Genomic DNA, 20,253 nt, shown 5'->3' on the forward strand with positions numbered 1-20,253 from the left:
TTTCTGCTCGCCTGCGACACTGAGAGCGAGGAGTCCAAGAAGAAACGTTTCGCGCTCGTCCAATGTTTTATGGACTATTAAGTGTAGCTGGTACACCGTCTCAGAATGCACTAAATGACCTATTTCGCTACTTGTTTTTTGTTTGACTTATTTCGCTAAATCCTCTTTTTACGCAAAATGCAATAAAAGCAAGTATTAAGAATACACCAGTTAAATAGAAAATTGATTGATAAAGCGTATAAAATTATGTGGGCATGGCTAAATGTTCTATATAGCTGGTAATATTCGTCGGAATATCAAAAACGAGGAATACGTAAAATAGAACTTGAATTCGTCAGTATATTTACGGTATATTTTTAAAATGAGACGGTATATTTTGGTATATTTCTAAGAGTCCGACCGTATATTTGATCGATAAGTTCACGGTAACACTGATAAGGTAAATAAATATTTCGTAAATAAATAAATTAATAGATCGCTAAATTTATCTAAATCTGGAGAGATTCAACTCCCTGCTACTGCTGAAGTGAACGCCGGATTGTCCTCTCCACAGATTTCTGACAACGAATCCAGCGGCCAAACTGACCAATCAGTCAAACAAAAAACCACGGAACATGTAAATAATGTTGAAAATGTTCGTAAAAATGTATACTTACCACCTCATTGTATACAGGGGCAAACACAGAACTGAGCAGCAAGATGCCATATTCATCGCATTTATGGAGAGACACCCAATGATAGCCATAAACTACCTCAAGGGTGATAAGCTGGCAGCTGAAGCCGCCTGGAAGCGGCTTTCAAAGGAGTTAAATAGCGTGGGTCCGCCTGTCAAAGAAGTTTGTGAGTGGAAAAGAGTAAGTGCCGAGCAATTGCGCTATGTTCCGTCATCTCACTTGGCTCTTGATAGGTATGGAAAGCCTGGAAAAGCTGCATTCGTAAAAAGATTAACAATAACAGGCTGGAAGATTCAAATGCCTGCGGCAAAGGCTCGCTGTATCAGGATACACTCACTGCTCTAGAGGATGCAGTGGCCGTGATCTGTGACTTGTATGATAAGCCCGACAGAGTAGTCGAATCTCGTCCAAAGGCACGTCCTGAAATCTAACCGTTTGCAACTGCAGGACATCAAGACCGACCACGACGAGGTCACAGCCACAGATGACAGAATGAATCTGATCTCTCAGCTTTATTTTACGTGGCGGTTCCTCAGGGAGGGATTTCAACCACGGCGTCTAATGTTTATTTGCAGCTTAGCCTCGATTAGTGCGATATATATACATATATCACGCCATCACGCAGCCACAGATGACATTAAAGTCAATGTGTTTTACGTGAACACCTGCCGTATTGGCTTTATCTCACGGTGCCAAGCACAGGATTAATTTAAGCGTCAATCAGCGCCCCGGTTCATCCGGTACCAGTTGAAGACAATCTGTTTTGGTCATGTCTTCCTCCCTGGTGTGGAGCGAGGCTATCTAAACCTCTGCTGATCTGTGGGTCACAGCACCAGGTTGTATAACGCAACTCCACGTCGAGCCCAAGCTCTACTCGCTTGAGTGTTAACCACAACCACCACGAAGCTCCCCAAGGGGCCGCAACCAATAGCCAGGACGGAAACGAGTTCCGCGGGCCCTGGCTCCCGTGGTACCAGAATAAAGCCTCCGGTCAGGCTTCGTGCCAGAAGGACACTACCAATTTTGACTCCAAAACAGTTACGGGTTGGTGGCCCCAAAAGCCACAGATGACAGTAAGACAAAAATATCAAGCCGCAAAAAATGTATGTACTATTTCTTTTTTATGTAAAGATGATGAGAAAGAAGATGACTGCTTCAGCCGGATCAATGACAGACATATCGGCGTGAAATTGGAGCGCACTAGCACTTCGCAAACTCCATCTGCCAAAAAGCGCAAGCTGGTTCAAAATGATGTAAATGAATTAGAAATTGAACACGAGAGCACGGTGCCGATGCTAATGGACATTGCAAAGGAGCTGCAGGACATGAATAGACAAACTCGCTTGAACGCCCAGCGCACAGAAGCCAATACGGACGCGCTTTTGGCTCTAGGCACACAGATCTCAGACCTAATGCAGCAACAGCTCAAGGAGCGCAAGCGTCTTAATGCTGTAATGGAGAAATTTGTTCACAAAATGGAAACAACCGACTAACTAGTTCCACTATTTATACCCGATACTCAAAATGAGTATTGGGGTATATTAGATTTGTGGTAAAAGTGGATGTGTGTAACGTCCAGAAGGAATCGTTTCCGACCCCATAAAGTATATATATTCTTGATCAGCATCAATAGCCGAGTCGATTGAGCCATGTCTGTCTGTCCGTCTGTCCGTCCCCTTCAGCGCCTAGTGCTCAAAGACTATAAGAGCTAGAGCAACGATGTTTTGGATCCAGACTTCTGTGATATGTCACTGCTACAAAAATATTTCAAAACTTCGCCCCGCCCACTTCCGCCCCCACAAAGGACGAAAATCTGTGGCATCCACATTTTTAAAGATACGATAAAGCCAAAAACGCAGAATCGTAAAGGATGACTATATGTTCTAGAGTGTAAAATCTCAACCAGATCGTATAATTATTATAGCCAGAATCAAGAAAACAATTTCATTCTTTCTCGCTCTGTCTCTCTCTAACACACAGGTTTCATGGTCGGTTTTGCCAATTGCAAAATATGAGTTCAAGGATCTCAGAACCTATAAGAGCCAGAGCAACCAAATTTGGTATCCACACTCCTGTGATATCGGACCTTGACCGTTTCGTGTCCAAATTTCGCCACACCCCCTTCCGCCCCCGCAAAGGACGAAAATCTGGGGCATCCACAAATCTCAGAGACTATTAAAGCTAGAGTAACCAAATTTGGTATCCGCACTTCTGTTAGATCTCACTATAAAACGTATATCTCAGAATTTCGCCCCACCCCCTTCCGCCCCCACAAAGGACGAAAATCTGTGGCATCCACATTTTTAAAGATACGATAAAACCAAAAACGCAGAATCGTAGAGGATGACTATATGCTCTAGAGTGTAAAATCTCAACCAGATCGTATAATTATTATAGCCAGAATCAAGAAAACAATTTCATTTTTTCTCGCTCTGTTTCATGTACGAAAATCTGGGGCATCCACAAATCTCAGAGACTATTAAGGCTAGAGTAACCAAATTTGGTATCCGCACTTCTGTTAGACCTCACTATAAAACGTATATCTCAGAATTTCGCCCCACCCCTTTCCGCCCCCACAAAGGACGAAAATCTGTTGCATCCACAATATTGCAGATTCGAGAAAACTAAAAACGCAGAATCATAGATAATGACCATATCTATCAGATTGCTGAGTCTGGATCAGATCGGATCATTTTTATACCCAAAAGGAACAAATCAATTTGCACTGGCTACGCAGCGCCCGACGTCACGCTCAGACTGATTTTCTGTCTCTCTCGCACGCACTCTTTGTCGTGTCGTTTAATATTAGCGGAATCAAGAAAACAAATTCATTCTTTCTCGCTCTGTTTCATGTACGAAAATCTGGGGCATCCACAAATCTCAGAGACTATTAAGGCTAGAGTAACCAAATTTGGTATCCGCACTTCTGTTAGATCTCACTATAAAACGTATATCTCAGAATTTCGCCCCACCCCCTTCCGCCCCCACAAAGGACGAAAATCTGTTGCATCCACAATATTGCAGATTCGAGAAAACTAAAAACGCAGAATCATAGATAATGACAATATCTATCAGATTGCTGAATCTGGATCAGATCGGATCATTTTTATACCCAAAAGGAACAAATCAATTTGCACTGGCTACGCAGCACCCGACGTCACGCTCAGACTGATTTTCTGTCTCTCTCGCACGCACTCTTTGTCGTGTCGTTTAATATTAGCGGCGTCTGCCGGAGGAGAGCCATAATGACTAATCTGGATCAGATCGGATCATTTTTATACCCAAAAGGAACAAATCAATTTGCACTGGCTACGCAGCACCCGACGTCACGCTCAGACTGATTTTCTGTCTCTCTCGCACGCACTCTTTGTCGTGTCGTTTAATATTAGCGGCGTCTGCCGGAGGAGAGCCATAATGACTAATCGGGTATAACTGTAGAGTTGCGGTGTCCGCAGCAACTCACAACGTTCCCCCTCGTTTTATTATGGTTTTCTAAAGAAAATATTGAAAGTGTCCCTCAAGACCAAATGTTTGACCAGGAAAGCAAGATCTGTCCACTTTTTCAAACATTTAAGATTATTATAGTTAATGTAAACTAGGCGCATAATGGGGGAACCATGGGCATTTTTGAGAGATGTGAAACGCCGATTGGCCAAACGATAAAATAAACAATTTGTTTCCTTTGGCAAATATTTTGATACTCAACAGACACGCAGTTGGTTTTGGCGGGAACCTTTTGAATTGAATTTTCTTGTCAAAATTGTGTAGTGTACTGTTTTTTAGTTCCAATATCGTTTCTGGGTCTTCCGTTCAACGGTTTCCGGGTCAGAGGCTCACGAATACAATTATTGATGAGCATATGAATGGGAAAATTATGCATTAATGACTATGAACTATACAATTTTTAAATAAGCTGCTTTTATACTATTGCTAGTTAGGCTTGCGAAATGAAATAAAGTTCATATATATACATATATATATTGCACATATTTAATTTAAGTGCGTAGTGTAGAGCTGAACTATAAACAATCCTTCGATTTGATCACACGATTGGCCCAGGACTTGTCCACCTTTTCTGCTGATGAACTGGCCTGGATTATCGAGCACTGTGTGGATGGCATGCGACAGGGAGACGCCAAGTGCGTTGGTTGGAAGGATTTGTTGCCAGATTCACTGGCTCTGCTTTCGGCAACTCCACGTTTTATACTAAATGGGGTGGGAACCGATGGAACCGAGTATAGAAACAATACAGTGAAAAGTATATGTACCATGCGATGGCCGCCTTCAATCCTGACCCCCATTGCTGACATGTTCAAGTAAGTTGCGCCCATAGAATGCTACAAAATTCTACTAAAATTTCCGTCTTTTTAGGGCCATAAATCTCAGCAACGGAGAAATTTTTACCGTATTAAATAAATTCTCCGGGGCTCTGCAGGAGCTATCGCCAATGGAGCTACCAGCTCTGTGCTTCCAGCTCTTTTCCATGTGCCAAAATGCCTCACAACTGATTGTACCGCTGCTGGCATTGGAGAAGTATTTTCAACGCAATTACTATAAGCGCTTGTTCTCAGACATGAGCAGCAACTCTACAGATTTCGACAGCATAGGTTCGCCTAATTATTTCAATAATTTACTGTGTGTCTCTTTCTATAATTTGTTAATTTTTACCATCAGATCCATTTTCGGACAAAGAGCTGCGGGAGGCCGAAGAGACTATACTCCATCATTTGAATTACTGTACTATGTATAAACTAACTGAGAAACATCTGGCCGTAATGTTGAGGGTGAATATGGGCTCTCCTAAATTGAATGAATTCTAATGTTAGTTTGTATTGGCAGAACTTCTCGCATTTGCCCGATGTCATTCTCACGCCATTCATGCTCAGCGCCATTATTTCGATGACAAGTGTGAATCGTGATCCAGAATCTGCGCGCATCTCTCGATCCATTTTGCTGCCATTCTTGCGAAATGTCATAAAGAATAATGAAGAAGAGATAACTTTGGCAGACTACTCCGTTTGGTATCGTGATTCGTTACAGCGCAAACAAGTCGACTTGCAGCAGGTCTTAACGGTGCTCATAGATCAGAACAAAGATGGAAAAGATGTGATAACACCAGGACTAGTCCACCTAGTATTTTTTCTGCTTAAATCGCACTCGCCCAAAATGCATACTCTAGCAATTACTTTTTTAACAAAGTTCATTCGCAAACGTTTCATCTTTGGGCAAGGCATCATTAGACTCCTCTCTGAGTGGATGATTGTACATCAAGATCAAAACCAGTTTTCGGGTTGGTATTGGATTCCCCATAATAATTCTTTAATAACTATGTATTTTTTCTAGAATGTTTAACACTATTAAGTGTAGCTGGTACACCGTCTCAGAATGCACTAAATGACCTATTTCGCTACTTGTTTTTTGTTTGACTTATTTCGCTAAATCCTCTTTTTACGCAAAATGCAATAAAAGCAAGTATTAAGAATACACCAGTTAAATAGAAAATTGATTGATAAAGCGTATAAAATTATGTGGGCATGGCTAAATGTTCTATATAGCTGGTAATATTCGTCGGAATATCAAAAACGAGGAATACGTAAAATAGAACTTGAACTCGTCAGTATATTTACGGTATATTTTTAAAATGAGACGGTATATTTTGGTATATTTCTAAGAGTCCGACCGTATATTTGATCGATAAGTTCACGGTAACACTGATAAGGTAAATAAATATTTCGTAAATAAATAAATTAATAGATCGCTAGATTTATCTAAATCTGGAGAGATTCAACTCCCTGCTACTGCTGAAGTGAACGCCGGATTGTCCTCTCCACAGATTTGTGACAACGAATCCAGCGGCCAAACTGACCAATCAGTCAAACAAAAAACCACGGAACATGTAAATAATGTTGAAAATGTTCGTAAAAATGTATACTTACCACCTCATTGTATACAGGGGCAAACACAGAACTGCGCAGCAAGATGCCATATTCATCGCATTTATGGAGAGACACCCAATGATAGCCATAAACTACCTCAAGGGTGATAAGCTGGCAGCTGAAGCCGCCTGGAAGCGGCTTTCAAAGGAGTTAAATAGCGTGGGTCCGCCTGTCAAAGAAGTTTGTGAGTGGAAAAAAATAAGTGCCGAGCAATTGCGCTATGTTCCGTCATCTCACTTGGCTCTTGATAGGTATGGAAAGACTGAAAAAGCTGCATTCGTAAAAAGATTAACAATAACAGGCTGGAAGATTCAAATGCCTGCGGCAAAGGCTCGCTGTATCAGGATACACTCACTGCTCTAGAGGATGCAGTGGCCGTGATCTGTGACTTGTATGATAAGCACGACGAGGTCACAGCCACAGATGACGGTAAGACAAAAATATCAAGCCGCAAAAAATGTATGTACTATTTCTTTTTTATGTAAAGATGATGAGGAAGAAGATGACTGCTTCAGCCGGATCAATGACAGACATATCGGCGTGAAATTGGAGCGCACTAGCACTTCGCAAACTCCATCTGCCAAAAAGCGCAAGCTGGTTCAAAATGATGTAAATGAATTAGAAATTGAACACGAGAGCACGGTGCCGATGCTAATGGACATTGCAAAGGAGCTGCAGGACATGAATAGACAAACTCGCTTGAACGCCCAGCGCACAGAAGCCAATACGGACGCGCTTTTGGCTCTAGGCACACAGATCTCAGACCTAATGCAGCAACAGCTCAAGGAGCGCAAGCGTCTTAATGCTGTAATGGAGAAATTTGTTATGAAACGCCGATTGGCCAAACGATAAAATAAACAATTTGTTTCCTTTGGCAAATATTTTGATACTCAACAGACACGCAGTTGGTTTTGGCGGGAACCTTTTGAATTGAATTTTCTTGTCAAAATTGTGTAGTGTACTGTTTTTTAGTTCCAATATCGTTTCTGGGTCTTCCGTTCAACGGTTTCCGGGTCAGAGGCTCACGAATACAATTATTGATGAGCATATGAATGGGAAAATTATGCATTAATGACTATGAACTATACAATTTTTAAATAAGCTGCTTTTATAGTATTGCTAGTTAGGCTTGCGAAATGAAATAAAGTTCATATATATACAGTTGCACATATTTAATTTAAGTGCGTAGTGTAGAGCTGAACTATAAACAATCCTTCGATTTGATCACACGATTGGCCCAGGACTTGTCCACCTTTTCTGCTGATGAACTGGCCTGGATTATCGAGCACTGTGTGGATGGCATGCGACAGGGAGACGCCAAGTGCGTTGGTTGGAAGGATTTGTTGCCAGATTCACTGGCTCTGCTTTCGGCAACTCCACGTTTTATACTAAATGGGGTGGGAACCGATGGAACCGAGTATAGAAACAATACAGTGAAAAGTATATGTACCATGCGATGGCCGTCTTCAATCCTGACCCCCATTGCTGACATGTTCAAGTAAGTTGCGCCCATAGAATGCTACAAAATTCTACTAAAATTTCCGTCTTTTTAGGGCCATAAATCTCAGCAACGGAGAAATTTTTACCGTATTAAATAAATTCTCCGGGGCTCTGCAGGAGCTATCGCCAATGGAGCTACCAGCTCTGTGCTTCCAGCTCTTTTCCATGTGCCAAAATGCCTCACAACTGATTGTACCGCTGCTGGCATTGGAGAAGTATTTTCAACGCAATTACTATAAGCGCTTGTTCTCAGACATGAGCAGCAACTCTACAGATTTCGACAGCATAGGTTCGCCTAATTATTTCAATAATTTACTGTGTGTCTCTTTCTATAATTTGTTAATTTTTACCATCAGATCCATTTTCGGACAAAGAGCTGCGGGAGGCCGAAGAGACTATACTCCATCATTTGAATTACTGTACTATGTATAAACTAACTGAGAAACATCTGGCCGTAATGTTGAGGGTGAATATGGGCTCTCCTAAATTGAATGAATTCTAATGTTAGTTTGTATTGGCAGAACTTCTCGCATTTGCCCGATGTCATTCTCACGCCATTCATGCTCAGCGCCATTATTTCGATGACAAGTGTGAATCGTGATCCAGAATCTGCGCGCATCTCTCGATCCATTTTGCTGCCATTCTTGCGAAATGTCATAAAGAATAATGAAGAAGAGATAACTTTAGCAGACTACTCCGTTTGGTATCGTGATTCGTTACAGCGCAAACAAGTCGACTTGCAGCAGGTCTTAACGGTGCTCATAGATCAGAACAAAGATGGAAAAGATGTGATAACACCAGGACTAGTCCACCTAGTATTTTTTCTGCTTAAATCGCACTCGCCCAAAATGCATACTCTAGCAATTACTTTTTTAACAAAGTTCATTCGCAAACGTTTCATCTTTGGGCAAGGCATCATTAGACTCCTCTCTGAGTGGATGATTGTACATCAAGATCAAAACCAGTTTTCGGGTTGGTATTGGATTCCCCATAATAATTCTTTAATAACTATGTATTTTTTCTAGAATGTTTAACACTATTAAGTGTAGCTGGTACACCGTCTCAGAATGCACTAAATGACCTATTTCGCTACTTGTTTTTTGTTTGACTTATTTCGCTAAATCCTCTTTTTACGCAAAATGCAATAAAAGCAAGTATTAAGAATACACCAGTTAAATAGAAAATTGATTGATAAAGCGTATAAAATTATGTGGGCATGGCTAAATGTTCTATATAGCTGGTAATATTCGTCGGAATATCAAAAACGAGGAATACGTAAAATAGAACTTGAATTCGTCAGTATATTTACGGTATATTTTTAAAATGAGACGGTATATTTTGGTATATTTCTAAGAGTCCGACCGTATATTTGATCGATAAGTTCACGGTAACACTGATAAGGTAAATAAATATTTCGTAAATAAATAAATTAATAGATCGCTAGATTTATCTAAATCTGGAGAGATTCAACTCCCTGCTACTGCTGAAGTGAACGCCGGATTGTCCTCTCCACAGATTTGTGACAACGAATCCAGCGGCCAAACTGACCAATCAGTCAAACAAAAAACCACGGAACATGTAAATAATGTTGAAAATGTTCGTAAAAATGTATACTTACCACCTCATTGTATACAGGGGCAAACACAGAACTGCGCAGCAAGATGCCATATTCATCGCATTTATGGAGAGACACCCAATGATAGCCAAAAACTACCTCAAGGGTGATAAGCTGGCAGCTGAAGCCGCCTGGAAGCGGCTTTCAAAGGAGTTAAATAGCGTGGGTCCGCCTGTCAAAGAAGTTTGTGAGTGGAAAAGAGTAAGTGCCGAGCAATTGCGCTATGTTCCGTCATCTTACTTGGCTCTTGATAGGTATGGAAAGACTGGAAAAGCTGCATTCGTAAAAAGATTAACAATAACAGGCTGGAAGATTCAAATGCCTGCGGCAAAGGCTCGCTGTATCAGGATACACTCACTGCTCTAGAGGATGCAGTGGCCGTGATCTGTGACTTGTATGATAAGCACGACGAGGTCACAGCCACAGATGACGGTAAGACAAAAATATCAAGCCGCAAAAAATGTATACTATTTCTTTTTTATGTAAAGATGATGAGGAAGAAGATGACTGCTTCAGCCGGATCAATGACAGACATATCGGCGTGAAATTGGAGCGCACTAGCACTTCGCAAACTCCATCTGCCAAAAAGCGCAAGCTGGTTCAAAATGATGTAAATGAATTAGAAATTGAACACGAGAGCACGGTGCCGATGCTAATGGACATTGCAAAGGAGCTGCAGGACATGAATAGACAAACTCGCTTGAACGCCCAGCGCACAGAAGCCAATACGGACGCGCTTTTGGCTCTAGGCACACAGATCTCAGACCTAATGCAGCAACAGCTCAAGGAGCGCAAGCGTCTTAATGCTGTAATGGAGAAATTTGTTCACAAAATGGAAACAACCGACTAACTAGTTCCACTATTTATACCCGATACTCAAAATGAGTATTGGGGTATATTAGATTTGTGGTAAAAGTGGATGTGTGTAACGTCCAGAAGGAATCGTTTCCGACCCCATAAAGTATATATATTCTTGATCAGCATCAATAGCCGAGTCGATTGAGCCATGTCTGTCTGTCCGTCTGTCCGTCCCCTTCAGCGCCTAGTGCTCAAAGACTATAAGAGCTAGAGCAACGATGTTTTGGATCCAGACTTCTGTGATATGTCACTGCTACAAAAATATTTCAAAACTTCGCCCCGCCCAATTCCGCCCCCACAAAGGACGAAAATCTGTTGCATCCACAATATTGCAGATTCGAGAAAACTAAAAACGCAGAATCATAGATAATGACCATATCTATCAGATTGCTGAGTCTGGATCAGATCGGATCATTTTTATACCCAAAAGGAACAAATCAATTTGCACTGGCTACGCAGCACCCGACGTCACGCTCAGACTGATTTTCTGTCTCTCTCGCACGCACTCTTTGTCGTGTCGTTTAATATTAGCGGAATCAAGAAAACAAATTCATTCTTTCTCGCTCTGTTTCATGTACGAAAATCTGGGGCATCCACAAATCTCAGAGACTATTAAGGCTAGAGTAACCAAATTTGGTATCCGCACTTCTGTTAGATCTCACTATAAAACGTATATCTCAGAATTTCGCCCCACCCCCTTCCGCCCCCACAAAGGACGAAAATCTGTTGCATCCACAATATTGCAGATTCGAGAAAACTAAAAACGCAGAATCATAGATAATGACAATATCTATCAGATTGCTGAATCTGGATCAGATCGGATCATTTTTATACCCAAAAGGAACAAATCAATTTGCACTGGCTACGCAGCACCCGACGTCACGCTCAGACTGATTTTCTGTCTCTCTCGCACGCACTCTTTGTCGTGTCGTTTAATATTAGCGGCGTCTGCCGGAGGAGAGCCATACTGACTAAGTATCGGGTATAACTGTAGAGTTGCGGTGTCCGCAGCAACTCACAACGTTCCCCCTCGTTTTATTATGGTTTTCTAAAGAAAATATTGAAAGTGTCCCTCAAGACCAAATGTTTGACCAGGAAAGCAAGATCTGTCCACTTTTTCAAACATTTAAGATTATTATAGTTAATGTAAACTAGGCGCATAATGGGGGAACCATGGGCATTTTTGAGAGATGTGAAACGCCGATTGGCCAAACGATAAAATAAACAATTTGTTTCCTTTGGCAAATATTTTGATACTCAACAGACACGCAGTTGGTTTTGGCGGGAACCTTTTGAATTAAATTTTCTTGTCAAAATTGTGTAGTGTACTGTTTTTTAGTTCCAATATCGTTTCTGGGTCTTCCGTTCAACGGTTTCCGGGTCAGAGGCTCACGAATACAATTATTGATGAGCATATGAATGGGAAAATTATGCATTAATGACTATGAACTATACAATTTTTAAATAAGCTGCTTTTATAGTATTGCTAGTTAGGCTTGCGAAATGAAATAAAGTTCATATATATACATATATATATTGCACATATTTAATTTAAGTGCGTAGTGTAGAGCTGAACTATAAACAATCCTTCGATTTGATCACACGATTGGCCCAGGACTTGTCCACCTTTTCTGCTGATGAACTGGCCTGGATTATCGAGCACTGTGTGGATGGCATGCGACAGGGAGACGCCAAGTGCGTTGGTTGGAAGGATTTGTTGCCAGATTCACTGGCTCTGCTTTCGGCAACTCCACGTTTTATACTAAATGGGGTGGGAACCGATGGAACCGAGTATAGAAACAATACAGTGAAAAGTATATGTACCATGCGATGGCCGCCTTCAATCCTGACCCCCATTGCTGACATGTTCAAGTAAGTTGCGCCCATAGAATGCTACAAAATTCTACTAAAATTTCCGTCTTTTTAGGGCCATAAATCTCAGCAACGGAGAAATTTTTACCGTATTAAATAAATTCTCCGGGGCTCTGCAGGAGCTATCGCCAATGGAGCTACCAGCTCTGTGCTTCCAGCTCTTTTCCATGTGCCAAAATGCCTCACAACTGATTGTACCGCTGCTGGCATTGGAGAAGTATTTTCAACGCAATTACTATAAGCGCTTGTTCTCAGACATGAGCAGCAACTCTACAGATTTCGACAGCATAGGTTCGCCTAATTATTTCAATAATTTACTGTGTGTCTCTTTCTATAATTTGTTAATTTTTACCATCAGATCCATTTTCGGACAAAGAGCTGCGGGAGGCCGAAGAGACTATACTCCATCATTTGAATTACTGTACTATGTATAAACTAACTGAGAAACATCTGGCCGTAATGTTGAGGGTGAATATGGGCTCTCCTAAATTGAATGAATTCTAATGTTAGTTTGTATTGGCAGAACTTCTCGCATTTGCCCGATGTCATTCTCACGCCATTCATGCTCAGCGCCATTATTTCGATGACAAGTGTGAATCGTGATCCAGAATCTGCGCGCATCTCTCGATCCATTTTGCTGCCATTCTTGCGAAATGTCATATAGAATAATGAAGAAGAGATAACTTTGGCAGACTACTCCGTTTGGTATCGTGATTCGTTACAGCGCAAACAAGTCGACTTGCAGCAGGTCTTAACGGTGCTCATAGATCAGAACAAAGATGGAAAAGATGTGATAACACCAGGACTAGTCCACCTAGTATTTTTTCTGCTTAAATCGCACTCGCCCAAAATGCATACTCTAGCAATTACTTTTTTAACAAAGTTCATTCGCAAACGTTTCATCTTTGGGCAAGGCATCATTAGACTCCTCTCTGAGTGGATGATTGTACATCAAGATCAAAACCAGTTTTCGGGTTGGTATTGGATTCCCCATAATAATTCTTTAATAACTATGTATTTTTTCTAGAATGTTTAACACTATTAAGTGTAGCTGGTACACCGTCTCAGAATGCACTAAATGACCTATTTCGCTACTTGTTTTTTGTTTGACTTATTTCGCTAAATCCTCTTTTTACGCAAAATGCAATAAAAGCCAGTATTAAGAATACACCAGTTAAATAGAAAATTGATTGATAAAGCGTATAAAATTATGTGGGCATGGCTAAATGTTCTATATAGCTGGTTATATTCGTCGGAATATCAAAAACGAGGAATACGTAAAATAGAACTTGAACTCGTCAGTATATTTACGGTATATTTTTAAAATGAGACGGTATATTTTGGTATATTTCTAATGTCCGACCGTATATTTGATCGATAAGTTCACGGTAACACTGATAAGGTAAATAAATATTTCGTAAATAAATAAATTAATAGATCGCTAGATTTATCTAAATCTGGAGAGATTCAACTCCCTGCTACTGCTGAAGTGAACGCCGGATTGTCCTCTCCACAGATTTGTGACAACGAATCCAGCGGCCAAACTGACCAATCAGTCAAACAAAAAACCACGGAACATGTAAATAATGTTGAAAATGTTCGTAAAAATGTATACTTACCACCTCATTGTATACAGGGGCAAACACAGAACTGCGCAGCAAGATGCCATATTCATCGCATTTATGGAGAGACACCCAATGATAGCCATAAACTACCTCAAGGGTGATAAGCTGGTGCCGATGCTAATGGACATTGCAAAGGAGCTGCAGGACATGAATAGACAAACTCGCTTGAACGCCCAGCGCACAGAAGCCAATACGGACGCGCTTTTGGCTCTAGGCACACAGATCTCAGACCTAATGCAGCAACAGCTCAAGGAGCGCAAGCGTCTTAATGCTGTAATGGAGAAATTTGTTCACAAAATGGAAACAACCGACTAACTAGTTCCACTATTTATACCCGATACTCAAAATGAGTATTGGGGTATATTAGATTTGTGGTAAAAGTGGATGTGTGTAACGTCCAGAAGGAATCGTTTCCGACCCCATAAAGTATATATATTCTTGATCAGCATCAATAGCCGAGTCGATTGAGCCATGTCTGTCTGTCCGTCTGTCCGTCCCCTTCAGCGCCTAGTGCTCAAAGACTATAAGAGCTAGAGCAACGATGTTTTGGATCCAGACTTCTGTGATATGTCACTGCTACAAAAATATTTCAAAACTTCGCCCCGCCCACTTCCGCCCCCACAAAGGACGAAAATCTGTGGCATCCACATTTTTAAAGATACGATAAAGCCAAAAACGCAGAATCGTAAAGGATGACTATATGTTCTAGAGTGTAAAATCTCAACCAGATCGTATAATTATTATAGCCAGAATCAAGAAAACAATTTCATTCTTTCTCGCTCTGTCTCTCTCTAACACACAGGTTTCATGGTCGGTTTTGCCAATTGCAAAATATGAGTTCAAGGATCTCAGAACCTATAAGAGCCAGAGCAACCAAATTTGGTATCCACACTCCTGTGATATCGGACCTTGACCGTTTCGTGTCCAAATTTCGCCACACCCCCTTCCGCCCCCGCAAAGGACGAAAATCTGGGGCATCCACAAATCTCAGAGACTATTAAAGCTAGAGTAACCAAATTTGGTATCCGCACTTCTGTTAGATCTCACTATAAAACGTATATCTCAGAATTTCGCCCCACCCCCTTCCGCCCCCACAAAGGACGAAAATCTGTGGCATCCACATTTTTAAAGATACGATAAAACCAAAAGCGCAGAATCGTAGAGGATGACTATATGCTCTAGAGTGTAAAATCTCAACCAGATCGTATAATTATTATAGCCAGAATCAAGAAAACAATTTCATTCTTTCTCGCTCTGTTTCATGTACGAAAATCTGGGGCATCCACAAATCTCAGAGACTATTAAGGCTAGAGTAACCAAATTTGGTATCCGCACTTCTGTTAGATCTCACTATAAAACGTATATCTCAGAATTTCGCCCCACCCCTTTCCGCCCCCACAAAGGACGAAAATCTGTTGCATCCACAATATTGCAGATTCGAGAAAACTAAAAACGCAGAATCATAGATAATGACCATATCTATCAGATTGCTGAGTCTGGATCAGATCGGATCATTTTTATACCCAAAAGGAACAAATCAATTTGCACTGGCTACGCAGCGCCCGACGTCACGCTCAGACTGATTTTCTGTCTCTCTCGCACGCACTCTTTGTCGTGTCGTTTAATATTAGCGGAATCAAGAAAACAAATTCATTCTTTCTCGCTCTGTTTCATGTACGAAAATCTGGGGCATCCACAAATCTCAGAGACTATTAAGGCTAGAGTAACCAAATTTGGTATCCGCACTTCTGTTAGATCTCACTATAAAACGTATATCTCAGAATTTCGCCCCACCCCTTTCCGCCCCCACAAAGGACGAAAATCTGTTGCATCCACAATATTGCAGATTCGAGAAAACTAAAAACGCAGAATCATAGATAATGACCATATCTATCAGATTGCTGAGTCTGGATCAGATCGGATCATTTTTATACCCAAAAGGAACAAATCAATTTGCACTGGCTACGCAGCGCCCGACGTCACGCTCAGACTGATTTTCTGTCTCTCTCGCACGCACTCTTTGTCGTGTCGTTTAATATTAGCGGCGTCTGCCGGAGGAGAGCCATACTGACTAAGTATCGGGTATAACTGTAGAGTTGCGGTGTCCGCAGCAACTCACAACGTTCCCCCTCGTTTTATTATGGTTTTTTAAAGAAAATATTGAAAGTGTCCCTCAAGACCAAATGTTTGACCAGGAAAGCAAGATCTGTCCACTTTTTCAAACATTTAAGATTATTATAGTTAATGTAAACTAGGCGCATAATGGGGGAACCATGGGCATTTTTGAGAGATGTGAAACGCCGATTGGCCAAACGATAAAATAAACAATTTGTTTCCTTTGGCAAATATTTTGATACTCAACAGACACGCAGTTGGTTTTGGCGGGAACCTTTTGAATTGAATTTTCTTGTCAAAATTGTGTAGTGTACTGTTTTTTAGTTCCAATATCGTTTCTGGGTCTTCCGTTCAACGGTTTCCGGGTCAGAGGCTCACGAATACAATTATTGATGAGCATATGAATGGGAAAATTATGCATTAATGACTATGAACTATACAATTTTTAAATAAGCTGCTTTTATAGTATTGCTAGTTAGGCTTGCGAAATGAAATAAAGTTCATATATATACAGTTGCACATATTTAATTTAAGTGCGTAGTGTAGAGCTGAACTATAAACAATCCTTCGATTTGATCACACGATTGGCCCAGGACTTGTCCACCTTTTCTGCTGATGAACTGGCCTGGATTATCGAGCACTGTGTGGATGGCATGCGACAGGGAGACGCCAAGTGCGTTGGTTGGAAGGATTTGTTGCCAGATTCACTGGCTCTGCTTTCGGCAACTCCACGTTTTATACTAAATGGGGTGGGAACCGATGGAACCGAGTATAGAAACAATACAGTGAAAAGTATATGTACCATGCGATGGCCGTCTTCAATCCTGACCCCCATTGCTGACATGTTCAAGTAAGTTGCGCCCATAGAATGCTACAAAATTCTACTAAAATTTCCGTCTTTTTAGGGCCATAAATCTCAGCAACGGAGAAATTTTTACCGTATTAAATAAATTCTCCGGGGCTCTGCAGGAGCTATCGCCAATGGAGCTACCAGCTCTGTGCTTCCAGCTCTTTTCCATGTGCCAAAATGCCTCACAACTGATTGTACCGCTGCTGGCATTGGAGAAGTATTTTCAACGCAATTACTATAAGCGCTTGTTCTCAGACATGAGCAGCAACTCTACAGATTTCGACAGCATAGGTTCGCCTAATTATTTCAATAATTTACTGTGTGTCTCTTTCTATAATTTGTTAATTTTTACCATCAGATCCATTTTCGGACAAAGAGCTGCGGGAGGCCGAAGAGACTATACTCCATCATTTGAATTACTGTACTATGTATAAACTAACTGAGAAACATCTGGCCGTAATGTTGAGGGTGAATATGGGCTCTCCTAAATTGAATGAATTCTAATGTTAGTTTGTATTGGCAGAACTTCTCGCATTTGCCCGATGTCATTCTCACGCCATTCATGCTCAGCGCCATTATTTCGATGACAAGTGTGAATCGTGATCCAGAATCTGCGCGCATCTCTCGATCCATTTTGCTGCCATTCTTGCGAAATGTCATAAAGAATAATGAAGAAGAGATAACTTTAGCAGACTACTCCGTTTGGTATCGTGATTCGTTACAGCGCAAACAAGTCGACTTGCAGCAGGTCTTAACGGTGCTCATAGATCAGAACAAAGATGGAAAAGATGTGATAACACCAGGACTAGTCCACCTAGTATTTTTTCTGCTTAAATCGCACTCGCCCAAAATGCATACTCTAGCAATTACTTTTTTAACAAAGTTCATTCGCAAACGTTTCATCTTTGGGCAAGGCATCATTAGACTCCTCTCTGAGTGGATGATTGTACATCAAGATCAAAACCAGTTTTCGGGTTGGTATTGGATTCCCCATAATAATTCTTTAATAACTATGTATTTTTTCTAGAATGTTTAACACTATTAAGTGTAGCTGGTACACCGTCTCAGAATGCACTAAATGACCTATTTCGCTACTTGTTTTTTGTTTGACTTATTTCGCTAAATCCTCTTTTTACGCAAAATGCAATAAAAGCAAGTATTAAGAATACACCAGTTAAATAGAAAATTGATTGATAAAGCGTATAAAATTATGTGGGCATGGCTAAATGTTCTATATAGCTGGTAATATTCGTCGGAATATCAAAAACGAGGAATACGTAAAATAGAACTTGAATTCGTCAGTATATTTACGGTATATTTTTAAAATGAGACGGTATATTTTGGTATATTTCTAAGAGTCCGACCGTATATTTGATCGATAAGTTCACGGTAACACTGATAAGGTAAATAAATATTTCGTAAATAAATAAATTAATAGATCGCTAGATTTATCTAAATCTGGAGAGATTCAACTCCCTGCTACTGCTGAAGTGAACGCCGGATTGTCCTCTCCACAGATTTGTGACAACGAATCCAGCGGCCAAACTGACCAATCAGTCAAACAAAAAACCACGGAACATGTAAATAATGTTGAAAATGTTCGTAAAAATGTATACTTACCACCTCATTGTATACAGGGGCAAACACAGAACTGCGCAGCAAGATGCCATATTCATCGCATTTATGGAGAGACACCCAATGATAGCCATAAACTACCTCAAGGGTGATAAGCTGGCAGCTGAAGCCGCCTGGAAGCGGCTTTCAAAGGAGTTAAATAGCGTGGGTCCGCCTGTCAAAGAAGTTTGTGAGTGGAAAAGAGTAAGTGCCGAGCAATTGCGCTATGTTCCGTCATCTCACTTGGCTCTTGATAGGTATGGAAAGACTGGAAAAGCTGCATTCGTAAAAAGATTAACTATAACAGGCTGGAAGATTCAAATGCCTGCGGCAAAGGCTCGCTGTATCAGGATACACTCACTGCTCTAGAGGATGCAGTGGCCGTGATCTGTGACTTGTATGATAAGCACGACGAGGTCACAGCCACAGATGACGGTAAGACAAAAATATCAAGCCGCAAAAAATGTATGTACTATTTCTTTTTTATGTAAAGATGATGAGGAAGAAGATGACTGCTTCAGCCGGATCAATGACAGACATATCGGCGTGAAATTGGAGCGCACTAGCACTTCGCAAACTCCATCTGCCAAAAAGCGCAAGCTGGTTCAAAATGATGTAAATGAATTAGAAATTGAACACGAGAGCACGGTGCCGATTCTAATGGACATTGCAAAGGAGCTGCAGGACATGAATAGACAAACTCGCTTGAACGCCCAGCGCACAGAAGCCAATACGGACGCGCTTTTGGCTCTAGGCACACAGATCTCAGACCTAATGCAGCAACAGCTCAAGGAGCGCAAGCGTCTTAATGCTGTAATGGAGAAATTTGTTATGAAACGCCGATTGGCCAAACGATAAAATAAACAATTTGTTTCCTTTGGCAAATATTTTGATACTCAACAGACACGCAGTTGGTTTTGGCGGGAACCTTTTGAATTGAATTTTCTTGTCAAAATTGTGTAGTGTACTGTTTTTTATGTGTGGACGTTGACATGCAATGACTGCATCTTTCAAGAGGCGATGCAGTTACTGCACCGTCAAGTGGCCCGTGTGACACCAGCAGAAGGCTGTTACGCGCGGATCCCAGGCAAAACGCAGCCCTCCTCCCGCCCAACCGACCGAGGGAAGGCTCGGCAATATCGTTTCTGGGTCTTCCGTTCAACGGTTTCCGGGTCAGAGGCTCACGAATACAATTATTGATGAGCATATGAATGGGAAAATTATGCATTAATGACTATGAACTATACAATTTTTAAATAAGCTGCTTTTATAGTATTGCTAGTTAGGCTTGCGAAATGAAATAAAGTTCATATATATACATATATATATTGCACATATTTAATTTAAGTGCGTAGTGTAGAGCTGAACTATAAACAATCCTTCGATTTGATCACACGATTGGCCCAGGACTTGTCCACCTTTTCTGCTGATGAACTGGCCTGGATTATCGAGCACTGTGTGGATGGCATGCGACAGGGAGACGCCAAGTGCGTTGGTTGGAAGGATTTGTTGCCAGATTCACTGGCTCTGCTTTCGGCAACTCCACGTTTTATACTAAATGGGGTGGGAACCGATGGAACCGAGTATAGAAACA

The 20,253-nt window shown here is 41.1% G+C and overlaps 8 protein-coding genes and 1 pseudogene across 8 annotated transcripts; all 9 read left to right on the forward strand.

The window, feature by feature from the left end:
- Positions 1–473: 473 nt before the first annotated feature.
- LOC117188363 lies at positions 474–2,209 on the forward strand (annotated as a pseudogene).
- A 2,442-nt stretch (positions 2,210–4,651) lies between these two features.
- Positions 4,652–6,146, forward strand: LOC117188357 (Fanconi anemia group I protein homolog). Its single transcript, XM_033392088.1, has 5 exons — positions 4,652–4,990; positions 5,046–5,281; positions 5,349–5,458; positions 5,514–5,964; positions 6,018–6,146. The coding sequence occupies exons 1-5, from the start codon at positions 4,794–4,796 to the stop codon at positions 6,098–6,100; spliced, it is 1,077 nt and encodes a 358-aa protein (XP_033247979.1). The 5' UTR covers positions 4,652–4,793; the 3' UTR covers positions 6,101–6,146.
- A 168-nt stretch (positions 6,147–6,314) lies between these two features.
- On the forward strand, positions 6,315–9,264 carry LOC108159453 (Fanconi anemia group I protein homolog). The gene is made up of 8 exons (XM_033392085.1): positions 6,315–6,393; positions 6,508–6,570; positions 6,628–7,039; positions 7,098–8,108; positions 8,164–8,399; positions 8,467–8,576; positions 8,632–9,082; positions 9,136–9,264. The coding sequence occupies exons 4-8, from the start codon at positions 7,912–7,914 to the stop codon at positions 9,216–9,218; spliced, it is 1,077 nt and encodes a 358-aa protein (XP_033247976.1). The 5' UTR covers positions 6,315–6,393; positions 6,508–6,570; positions 6,628–7,039; positions 7,098–7,911; the 3' UTR covers positions 9,219–9,264.
- On the forward strand, positions 6,689–7,462 carry LOC117185925. The gene is made up of 3 exons (XM_033390714.1): positions 6,689–6,769; positions 6,898–7,039; positions 7,098–7,462. Exons 1-3 carry the CDS (start codon positions 6,689–6,691, stop codon positions 7,460–7,462), a joined length of 588 nt encoding a protein of 195 aa, XP_033246605.1.
- Positions 9,265–9,441: 177 nt separating the features above from the next.
- Positions 9,442–10,612, forward strand: LOC117188374. Its single transcript, XM_033392109.1, has 5 exons — positions 9,442–9,511; positions 9,626–9,688; positions 9,746–9,926; positions 9,980–10,157; positions 10,214–10,612. Coding segments are annotated over exons 2-5 (723 nt in total). The 5' UTR covers positions 9,442–9,511; positions 9,626–9,686; the 3' UTR covers positions 10,576–10,612.
- A 944-nt stretch (positions 10,613–11,556) lies between these two features.
- Positions 11,557–13,549, forward strand: LOC117188364 (Fanconi anemia group I protein homolog). The gene is made up of 5 exons (XM_033392097.1): positions 11,557–12,455; positions 12,511–12,746; positions 12,814–12,923; positions 12,979–13,429; positions 13,483–13,549. The coding sequence occupies exons 1-4, from the start codon at positions 12,259–12,261 to the stop codon at positions 13,117–13,119; spliced, it is 684 nt and encodes a 227-aa protein (XP_033247988.1). The 5' UTR covers positions 11,557–12,258; the 3' UTR covers positions 13,120–13,429; positions 13,483–13,549.
- A 263-nt stretch (positions 13,550–13,812) lies between these two features.
- Positions 13,813–14,434, forward strand: LOC117188366. The gene is made up of 3 exons (XM_033392100.1): positions 13,813–13,857; positions 13,972–14,034; positions 14,092–14,434. Coding segments are annotated over exons 2-3 (306 nt in total). The 5' UTR covers positions 13,813–13,857; positions 13,972–14,032; the 3' UTR covers positions 14,396–14,434.
- Positions 14,435–16,158: 1,724 nt separating this feature from the next.
- Positions 16,159–18,201, forward strand: LOC117188360 (Fanconi anemia group I protein homolog). The gene is made up of 5 exons (XM_033392091.1): positions 16,159–17,045; positions 17,101–17,336; positions 17,404–17,513; positions 17,569–18,019; positions 18,073–18,201. The coding sequence occupies exons 1-5, from the start codon at positions 16,849–16,851 to the stop codon at positions 18,153–18,155; spliced, it is 1,077 nt and encodes a 358-aa protein (XP_033247982.1). The 5' UTR covers positions 16,159–16,848; the 3' UTR covers positions 18,156–18,201.
- A 253-nt stretch (positions 18,202–18,454) lies between these two features.
- Positions 18,455–19,563, forward strand: LOC117187842. Its single transcript, XM_033390715.1, has 4 exons — positions 18,455–18,625; positions 18,683–18,863; positions 18,917–19,094; positions 19,153–19,563. Coding segments are annotated over exons 1-4 (726 nt in total). The 5' UTR covers positions 18,455–18,623; the 3' UTR covers positions 19,518–19,563.
- Positions 19,564–20,253: the final 690 nt, after the last annotated feature.

The sequence above is a fragment of the Drosophila miranda genome, chromosome 3 (genome assembly GCF_003369915.1).
Source record: "Drosophila miranda strain MSH22 chromosome 3, D.miranda_PacBio2.1, whole genome shotgun sequence".
NCBI lineage: Eukaryota > Metazoa > Arthropoda > Insecta > Diptera > Drosophilidae > Drosophila > Drosophila miranda.